The 9,876-nt window shown below is 59.3% G+C and overlaps 1 protein-coding gene across 6 annotated transcripts; it reads left to right on the top strand.

Annotated features, from left to right (window-relative positions):
* The first annotated feature begins 529 nt into the window (after nucleotides 1-529).
* On the top strand, nucleotides 530-8,297 carry GPR108 (G protein-coupled receptor 108). 6 transcript variants are annotated; one of them, XM_030807867.1, is made up of 18 exons: nucleotides 530-696; nucleotides 1,441-1,560; nucleotides 2,202-2,252; nucleotides 2,452-2,534; nucleotides 3,831-3,955; nucleotides 4,080-4,129; nucleotides 4,221-4,289; nucleotides 4,703-4,807; nucleotides 5,080-5,213; nucleotides 5,319-5,394; nucleotides 5,835-5,908; nucleotides 6,003-6,120; nucleotides 6,228-6,358; nucleotides 6,449-6,492; nucleotides 6,860-6,909; nucleotides 7,101-7,184; nucleotides 7,272-7,396; nucleotides 7,969-8,297. In XM_030807867.1, exons 1-18 carry the CDS (start codon nucleotides 577-579, stop codon nucleotides 8,039-8,041), a joined length of 1,632 nt encoding a protein of 543 aa, XP_030663727.1. In that variant the 5' UTR covers nucleotides 530-576; the 3' UTR covers nucleotides 8,042-8,297. The 6 variants fall into 6 exon arrangements, with proteins under 6 accessions (XP_030663727.1, XP_030663729.1, XP_030663732.1 ...); XM_030807871.1 differs by lacking the exon at nucleotides 530-696 and adding an exon at nucleotides 847-1,162; XM_030807869.1 differs by lacking the exon at nucleotides 4,080-4,129 and having other exon boundaries at nucleotides 537-696.
* The last annotated feature ends 1,579 nt before the right edge of the window (nucleotides 8,298-9,876 follow it).

Here is a 9,876-nt window from a genome sequence, read left to right as displayed (position 1 = left end):
GTCATCCTAGGGTCAAACTTTAACCTGAGGCCAGCTTTAGGCCTCTCTGTGGACCAGGAAGATTAGGAAAACAGGTCAGGCCTGAACAGATGCGTGTGTTTACCAAAAGCCTGAGCTCTGGCTGGGAGCCACATCCCTGGGGCAAGAAGAGGAAGTCCGTCCTTGGGGATACTGGGAAATGTAGTTTATTTACTGCTTTGTGGACCTTGTCTGAGGCCGCTGCACTCTGGGTAATGTAGTTCCAGACCGTTAAGAGTGGGTGGAGAAATTCCGCTTCAAGGGCCGGATATCAGATCCATGACAATTGGTTAGATAAACTGCTCATTAAATCACATCCGGACAATCTTTATTGCGATTGGTAAGAGTGAGCTCGGCGGTTAAGCGTTATCGGCACTCCCATTCGGAACCGGTGCTGTCCATCGGGTGACGTAAGCAGGCGGGCTTGCGGAGAGGCAATTGCTGACTGGTTGGCGGACTGGAAATCCCGAAGCGCCGGGCCCCGCCGTGCTGCGATTGGCTCATCGGTGGGCGGGCTTGGGCGCCAGAGGCGGGGTCGGGGAGGCGGTGGCTCCAGAGATGGCAGTGAGCGAGAGGAGGGGGCTCGGCCGCGGGAGCCCCGCGGAGTGGGGGCAGCGGCTACTTCTGCTGCTGCTGTTGGGTGGCTGCTCCGGGCGCATCCACCGGCTGGCGCTGACGGTGAGGCCCGCCGCGCGAGGGTCTGGGGTCGGGGGCGCAACTTTGTCTCGGAGAAGCCCCCTGGCTTGGAGTGGTCTCGTCCGCCCTCCCCCGCCCCCGACGCGGTGGAGTGGTCCGGCGCCCCCCGTTTCCGGGCCGGGAGTGGTCTAGTCCCGGGATCCCCTTCGGTCCTCCGGATGGAGTTGCCGGGCCAGCCTCGCTGGGGTCGGCCCCCTCCCTTCGGGGGCGGGGCTCCATCTCTTGGGGACTACACCCCTCTCCCCCCACTGGGTCTTAGTCCTTTAAATTCTTGGAATCACTTTTGGGGCGCTAGAGACCCTTGGAGCCGCACAGCGGGGTCCTGGGGGGCTATAGAGTGGGGTCCTCTGGGCACGTAATGGGATTTGGGGGGTTCCGTTGAAATGTTGCTGGGAGCTCAACTGGAATCTAAAAGTTCTTCGGGGAGGTGAAGGCCAGGCACGCCGAGGTGAATAACTGTTCTCCGGGTGGTGCTCACCCCAGTAGGGAGACTTCCAGGTGCCCCGGGATCTCTGTTCCTGGGCTGTCAGAACAGAGGTCGCAGAATGCAGGGTCACCCTTTCCCTGCAGGGAGGAAGTCTCTCTCAACTTTCTCTTGTCATCCTCTGGGCCTGTCCTAAATAGAGGGGTACCAGGAGGCCCTTCTGGAGGTCCTCGTGCCAGACCCCTGGGGCTGGGCAGGCGGAAAGAGGTCTGAACTGCCTCTGCCTCCTTGGTCTTCGGCAGGGGGAGAAGCGAGCAGACATCCAGCTGAACAGCTTCGGTTTCTACACCAATGGCTCCCTGGAGGTGGAGTTGAGCCTCCTGCGGCTGGGCCTCCGGGAGGCAGAAGAGAAGTCCCTGCTGGTGAGGGACCTTGAGGAGTTTGCTGGAGGAGAGCAGGGTGCAATCCCCCGGTTCTGGGTTCCCAGCTCTGCCGCTACCCATGTGATCTTGTACAAGTCCCGTGATCTCTCTGAGCCTGTTTCGTCCTCTGTAACTGGGAGTAATGATGTCTTACACAGGATGTGCTAGGCACTTTTCTTAAGACTTGGGGGACAGGCGGGGCGCGGTGGCTCAGGCTTTGTAGTCCTAGCACTTTGGGAGGCCAAGGTGGGAGGATTGCCTGAGGCCAGGAGTTCACGACCAGCCTGGGCAACGTAGTGAGAACCCCCGTCTCTACAAAAAGTTTTTAAAATTAGCCGGGCGTGGTGAGGTGTGCCTGTAGTCCCAGCCAGTCGGGAGGCTGAGGTGAGAGGATCGTTTGAACCCGGGAGTTCGAGGCTGTAGTGAGCTATGATCCTGCCACTGTATTCCAGCTTGAGAAACAGAATGAGGTCCACCCACCACCCCAACTGTAAAAAAGAAAAAGAGAGAGCGTGTGGGATCTAGCACATGTTAGGTGTTCAGTAAATGTGAGGTGAGGTTTCTATTGCTACTGAAAGGGATAGCTGGGAGGTCTCTACTGTCCCTCACACCCTCCCCCCTTTTTTTTTTCCACCCACCAGGTGGGGTTCAGTCTCAGCCGGGTTCGATCTGGCAGAGTTCACTCCTATTCAGTGAGTGGAGGGAATGGGGAAGACGGGAGAAGGGGCTGGAGGGAGGGGGTAGGGTCTGTCCTCTGCACCTGTAACCCAAGGGCCCCTGTTCTTTGTCAGAGGCAGGAGCCAGAAGATCCCGTGGGTGGACAGGGAGGGAGACAGGGTGGAGCTGGACCAGGAGAGGAGTAACCAAGACTGCCTCCTGCCCACCCCCCAGACCCGGGATTTCCAGGACTGCCCTCTCCAGAAAAACAGTAGCAGTTTCCTGGTCCTGTTTCTCATCAACACGAAGGATCTGCAGTGAGTTGGGGACCGGGGGTCGCTCAGATCCTTCATCTGCGTTTCCCTGGTGTGATGCCCACAGGCACCTGGGCTTATCAGGTGGGATGAGAAGCAGAGAGAGAAAGCCACTTACTTTTTAGTTTTGCCTTCAAGTCTTCTGATTGTTGGAAGGAAGGAGAGAGGGACTCAGCGGGTGTTGGTGTCTCAGGGCAGAAGACCCGGATACAGAGGGTTGTTGTGAGAATGAATAACAATTGTTCACACATATTGAGTGCTTCCGGTGTCCCGGAGCTTTAACACATTAACTCATCCATTCCTTATCCTGTGATCATCTCGGCTCTTCAGACAAGAAAACTGAGTCCCAGGAATTGGGATTCTGGGGCCAGAGTGACAAAACCATGTTGCTTTTCTGTAGATAAAATGTTTGCTTTTTAAATAATATACTTAGGGCCAGGCAGTGGCTTATGCCTGTAATTCCAGTACTTTGGGAGGCTGAGGCAAACGGATTGCTTGGGCTCAGGAATTGTAGACCAGCCTGGGCAACATGGCAAAACCTTGTCTTTACTAAAAACACAAAAAATGTGCAGGAATTAGCCAGGCATGGTGGTGCACGCCTGTAGTCCCAGCTACTCTGGAAGCTGAGGTGAGAGGATCTCCTGAGCTGGGGAGGTAGAGGTTGCAGTGAGCCAAGTTTGCACTGCTGCACTCCAGCCTGGACGACAGATCAAGAGCCTGTCTCAAAATAATAATAATAATAATAATAATAATAATAAAGCAGGGCTGGCCACGGTGGCTCATGCCATTAATTCCAGTGCTTTGGGAGGCTGGCTGAGCCAGGAGGATCACTTGAAGCCAAGAGTTCGAGACCAGCCTGGGCAACATAGGGAGACCCCTGTCTCTATAGAAAATTTAAAAATTAGCCAAGTGTGGTGTGCGCCTGTGGTCCCATCTACTCCGGAGGCTGAGGTGGGAGGATTGCCCGATCCCAGGAATTTGAGGCTGCAGTGAGCTGTGATTGCACCACAGCACTCCAGCTTGGGCGACAGAGCAAGACCCTGTCTCTAAAGAAAAGAGAAAAAGAGTAGATTAATGTCATGGGAAATGACAAATAATTGCTGATGCAGGCAGCACAGGAAGGCGGCAGCCGCCTTGACCGGTGGGAACCAAAGGCTGAAACTCAGTGATAACTGACTCAGCTGGACCCCGCCCCTCAGGGAGGACACGCAGAGGGTCCCAGAGGCCACTGAGTCCTTTGCGAGTACCTGAGCCAGGTTCAGAACCCCAGCCTCATGCCCCACTCCAACCTCACCCCAGGGTCCAGGTGCGGAAGTATGGAGAGCAGAAGACGTTGTTTATCTTTCCCGGGCTCCTCCCGGAAGCACCCTCTGAACCAGGGCTCCCGAAGCCACAGGCCACAGTCCCCCGCAAGGTGGATGGCGGTGAGTCAGGCTGGCTGTGCAGACGGGGGTGGATGGGCAGGTCTGCCCTTTGCACCCTCCATCCCATTTTCCCACTGCCCCTCTATCCATCCATCTCTTAAAATCACTGCCCGGTCTCTTACAGGAGGGGCCTCTGCAGCCAGCAAGCCCAAGTCAACACCCGCAGTGATTCAGGTTTCAGGGAGGCAGGGCAGGAGGGAAGACGCACACCCCAGGGCCCTGCGGGGACCCAGAACCAGCTGATGGAGGGGCTCTGTCCCTTCAGGGTCCTAGTGGGAAGGACAAGGACCTCGTGTTGGGCCTGAGCCACCTCAACAACTCCTACAACTTCAGTGTGAGTGTTTGCACCGCCTGCGGCCCTACCGTCACCCCAGAGCACGGGACCCCAAGCTGAGCCTTCCTGTGGCCCTACCGTCACCCCAGAGCACGGAACCCCAAGCTGAGCCTTCCTGTGGCCCTACCGTCACCCCAGAGCACGGGACCCCAAGCTGAGCCTTCCTGTGGCCCTACCGTCACCCCAGAGCACGGGACCCCAAGCTGAGCCTTCCTGTGGCCCTACCGTCACCCCAGAGCACGGGACCCCAAGCTGAGCCTTCCTGTGGCCCTACCGTCACCCCAGAGCACGGGACCCGCAAGCTGAGCCCTCCTGCAGCCCTACCGTCACCCCAGACCACGGGACCCCCAAGCTGATTGTCGCCCCAGAACACGGGTCCCCCAGGCTGAGCCCTCCTCTCTCCCCCCGCCCAGTTCCACGTGGTGATCGGCTCTCAGGCGGAAGAAGGCCAGTACAGCCTGAACTTCCACAACTGCAACAATTCAGTGCCAGGAAAGGAGCATCCATTCGACATCACGGTGAGCGGAGGAGAGGGCAGCAGGGCCAGGGAGCGCCCCCTGCAGGCCACTGCGGGCCCGGAGCGCCTCGCCCCGCTTAGCTTCTCCCAGCCCTCCCGGGTGTGAAGTAGGAGCTGTTAACACCCATTTGAGAGATGGGGCCAACTGAGGCTCAGAGTGGATGAGTGGCCCAGTAGAAAGTGAGAGAGCTGGAGACCCCCACTCGCTGCTCTCCCAGGCCAGCGGTCAGGCTGTGCCCCTGCCACTGCCGCCCACCACTGCCCCCTCCGCAGGTGATGATCCGGGAGAAGAACCCCAATGGCTTCCTGTCGGCGGCGGAGATGCCCCTTTTCAAGCTCTACATGGTCATGTCCGCCTGCTTCCTGGCCGCCGGCATCTTCTGGGTGTCCATCCTCTGCAGGAACACGTAATGCCCCTGCCCCTGGGTGTCCCCCACGTCCCTTCACCAGACCCCCATCCCTATGCCCTGCTGATGCCCCTCACCCCCATCTCTCCCTGACCCTCCCACCAGGTACAGCGTCTTCAAGATCCACTGGCTCATGGCGGCCTTGGCCTTCACCAAGAGCATCTCTCTCCTCTTCCACAGCGTGAGAGTCTTGGACCGGGGAGCAGCGGGGGGTGGGCTGAAAGGAAGAGACCATCCAGGCCATCCCCCAAATCTCCGCAGACCCTGGGCTTGTGGGAGGGCCATCCGCCAGCTATCCACGTGTCCACCCATTTTACCAGTGTGGCCAGCCGCCCGTCCCCTCTGTCCGCCAGTCCTGCTGGGCAGCTCTGTCCACCACTGTCCCTTGGTTCAGCTGTGACTGTCCGTCTCATTGATTGTCCAACCACTCACCCCTCCAACTGTGACTTCCCTCCATTTTTTCAGCCCCAATTACCAGTTTTGAGTCCCACCTACCGTCCTCATTATTCAACTTTCTGACCACCCATCTGATGGTGACGGTCCGTGTTCCTAATCCCCCCCCCACCACCAGCCTTCCACCCCTCTGTGCGCCTCACTGTCCGTCTGTCCGTCCACCCCCAGATCAACTACTACTTCATCAACAGCCAGGGCCACCCCATCGAAGGCCTTGCCATCATGTACTACATCGCACACCTGTGAGTGTTCCCCACTCTGCTGGGCAGCTGGGGGGAGGCGGGCAGGGGAGGGTGGGCCCCCACCTCATCATCACGCCCTACCCTGCTCCTTCAGGCTGAAGGGCGCCCTCCTCTTCATCACCATTGCTCTGATCGGCTCAGGCTGGGCCTTCATCAAGTACGTCCTGTCGGATAAGGAGAAGAGGGTCTTTGGGATTGTGATCCCCATGCAGGTGCGTGTGGAGCAGCCTCCGGAGCAGGGCGGGGAGGGCGGCACAGGGCGCTGGGGGCAGAGGGGAGCGTGCCAGGCAGTGCCCACCCACCCCCGCCGCCTGCACAGGTCCTGGCCAACGTGGCCTACATCGTCATCGAGTCCCGCGAGGAGGGCGCCAGCGACTATGTGCTGTGGAAGGAGATTTTGTTCCTGGTGGACCTCATCTGCTGCGGCGCCATCCTGTTCCCCGTAGTCTGGTGAGGACCCTGCCCCCGGGCTGAGGCTCTGCCCTGTGCACGTGGGCGATGTCCGCGCTGACCGCACCCTGTGTCCTCCACTTGTCCCAGGTCCATCCGGCATCTCCAGGACGCGTCTGGCACAGACGGGAAGGGTGAGGCCCTGCGCCTGCGGGTCCTCTGCTCATGGCCCCCTTCCTGCCCCGGGCCCTTCTTTCTGCCCCTTAGATGCCCCTCCTGGCCTCTCTGCCCAGCCCCCAGGCCTCTGCCTCCCTGCACGGCCCAGTCTGTCCTCTCTTTCCCCCGAATGCCTCTATCTGGCCTCTCTGCCCTGTTGGGTGGCCCTTCCCTCCTCTGATCTCCCCCTTCGGCCTTTCTGCCCCACCTAATGTCCCCTCCAGACTTTCTGCTCCTTGGACACTCCCTCAGATATTCTGTTTGTCGCCTCTCCCAGCCCCCAGCCCCCTCCCCTTCCTCCCACCCTCAGTCTCCCCTGACCGCCCTCTCTGTGCCCACCCTCAGTGGCGGTGAACCTGGCCAAGCTGAAGCTGTTCCGGCATTACTATGTCATGGTAGGAGCCCGCCTCGCTCACAGCGGGTTTGGGGGGGATTACTGGCCTGCTGCACACCCACCCCAGCCCCTCAGCTGCTGCCCCATCCCAAGGCCCCCATCCAGGCTCCCCAGCCCGCAGTCCTGCAGTCCAGCCACATGCCTGCCCGTGCCCCTACAGTCCTGGCCCCACGCCTGCTCGCACCCCTGCAGGTCATCTGCTACGTCTACTTCACCCGCATCATCGCCATCCTGCTGCAGGTGGCTGTACCCTTTCAGTGGCAGTGGCTGTACCAGGTGAGCCCGAGGCCCAGGTGGGACGGGAGGGCGGCCACGGTGGAGGTAGGGGTGCGCCTGACGCCCCCACTCTGCCCTGTTCCCCAGCTCTTGGTGGAGGGCTCCACCCTGGCCTTCTTCGTGCTCACGGGCTACAAGTTCCAGCCCACAGGGAACAACCCGTACCTGCAGCTGTCCCAGGAGGACGAGGAGGATGTTCAGATGGAGCAAATGTGAGCCGGGCACCATGGGCAGGGCCGGCGGCTCTGGGGATGGAGTAGGGGGTGGGCAGCTCTAAGGGCAGGGTGGGCAGGGGGGAGGGACTGTAGCAGCCCTGGGGGCAGTGTTAGGGCAGAGCCTGCTGTTGAGGAGGGATGGAGGGGAGATGGGGGGCAGCCAGGGCAGCTGTGGAGTACCTAAGGCCAGGCTGAGCTAGGGGTGGGGTTAGGGCCGCTAGGGAGACACCCAGGGCTGCTCTGGGGGCGGGGGTGGGCGGGGCCTAGGTAGTTCGGGTAGAACGGGTGGGGCCTGGGCTGCTGTGGGCGTAAGGTGGGCGGGGCTGAGTGGTTACGGGTAGAGTGGGTGGGGCCAGGGCTGCTGGGGGCGGGGCCTAGGTGGTTGGGGTAGAAGGGTAGGGCCAGCGCTGCCTTGGGAGTGAGGTGGGTGCGGCCTGGGTGAGTCTAGGGTAGAGTGGGCAAGGCCAGGGCTGCTGTGGTTGGGGGGGCGGGGCCTGAGTGGTTCCGGGTAGAGTGGGTGGGGCCTGCTGCCCTGCAACGCTGGACGCCTCCTTGCTGTCTGCCCCCAGAATGACGGACTCTGGGTTCCGGGAAGGCCTCTCCAAAGTCAACAAAACAGCCAGCGGGCGGGAACTGTTATGATCACCTCCACATCTCAGACCAAAGGGTCCTCCTCCCCCAGCATTTCTCACTCCTACCCTTCTTCCACAGCGTATGTGGGGAGGTGGAGGGGGTCCATGTGGACCAGGCGCCCAGCTCCCCGGGACCCCAGTTCCCGGACAAGCCCATTTGGAAGAAGAGCCCCTTCCTCCCCCAAGTATTGGGCAGCCCTGTCCTCACCCTGGGACCACCCCTCCCTTCCAGCTATGTGTACAATAATGACCAATCTGTTTGGCTACGCCGGTGTCTTGCCTTTTTGGGGTTGGGGTGTACACGGAGGTTGTGTTTACAATGTAGAAACCTGTTTTCGCTGTGTGTGGGGGGGGGGGCGGGCACAGGGTCCGTGTCTTTGCATATTCAATAAATGTTCAGCAACCGCTGCATGCAGGGCCCAAAGCCAGGCTCTGGGACGGAGCGGTCACCAAGACCCACCTGGTCACAGCCCTCAAGGGGCTCCCAGTGCCCAGGGTGGGGGTCAGGCAGAGGGACATGTCACCTGGCAGTACCATCACTGGGTCGTCAGCACCGTGACGGGAACTGCGCAGGGTTCTGACCCAGCCTTGGGGGCCAGGACAGGTCTGTAGAAACATGGCGGAAGAACTCATTCCCAGATGAGGGAACTGTCAGCATGAAAACTGGGGGCGAGGGGACAACGGGGATTTGAAGGCCCCGAAGTGGCTCAGGCTACAGAGAAAAAGAAAGAATAGGCTGGGCGTGGTGGTTCACGCTTGTAATCCCTAGCACTTTGGGAGGCCAAGGCGGACGGGTCGTTTGAGCTCAAGAGTTTGAAACCAGCCTGGTCAACATGGGGAAACCCTGTCTCTACTAAAAATATAAAAATTTGCTCGGTGTGGTGGCAGGTGCCTGTAATCCCAGCTACTCAGGAGGCTGAAATGGGAGAATTGCTTGAGCCAGGGAGGCAGAGGTTGCAGTGAGCAGAGATTGTACCATTGCACTCCAGCCTGGGCAACAGAGCAAGACTCCATCTCAAAAACAAATAATAATAATAGAAGCTAACCATTGCTACGCCACACTGTATATTAAGGTTTCTGTGGATTTTGATTTGTTAAAAAGCCTGTGAGGCACAGAGAGGGTAAGAAACCTCCTTGAGGTCACACAGCTAATGAGTGAGTGGGAGACTCGGCTTACAGCCAGACACTGACTATATGCATTGCTGCTCCATAGCTAGACTCCCTGGGACCAAATCTCTCAGCCTGTTGCCATTTGCTGTGTGACCCTGGATCACTGACTTACTGTCTCTGTTTCCTTGCATATACCATGGGGCCTCCTAAGTTTGTTGAGTATCACATACAATAGCAGGTGTCAGTGGCTTGGCACAGCACCCAGCTGCACAGCCTCGACCTGACTTCTAGGAAACGAGCCCTGAATCTTGACAGGCGACTGAGGAATTGGAGATCTGCTTGTGTGCACGCTTAAGGGCAGGTTCCCAAGATGGGTCTCCACCCCCCACCCACCTGCCCTTCAACTAGAGCACCCAGAATGCCTTTTGGAGCTCGGAGAAGCCTTCCTCGCTGGAGACCACAAGCATGGGACAGCGGCAGGGAACAGGGCTGGGGTGAAGGCTTCCTGTAAGCAGAAACAAATATAGCTGGGGCCCAGATGAATAAATAGCCCAGTCAGACAAAGAAGGAAGTGGGAGGCATTGCAGACTGGGGAAGTTACATTAACATGGCGGGGAAGGCTGGGATGGCCCGCAAGGCTGGAGGGGGCAGGAGGAGGATGAGAGAAGCTGGCAGAGGCCTAAGGACAGGCAGGCACATGGGGCTTCATCCAGGGGTCCACAGGAGCCATAGAGG

This window comes from Nomascus leucogenys, unplaced genomic scaffold (genome assembly GCF_006542625.1).
Source record: "Nomascus leucogenys isolate Asia unplaced genomic scaffold, Asia_NLE_v1 Super-Scaffold_241, whole genome shotgun sequence".
NCBI lineage: Eukaryota > Metazoa > Chordata > Mammalia > Primates > Hylobatidae > Nomascus > Nomascus leucogenys.
Note: the sequence above shows the minus strand (reverse complement) of the source record. Positions and strands in the feature narration are given on the sequence as shown.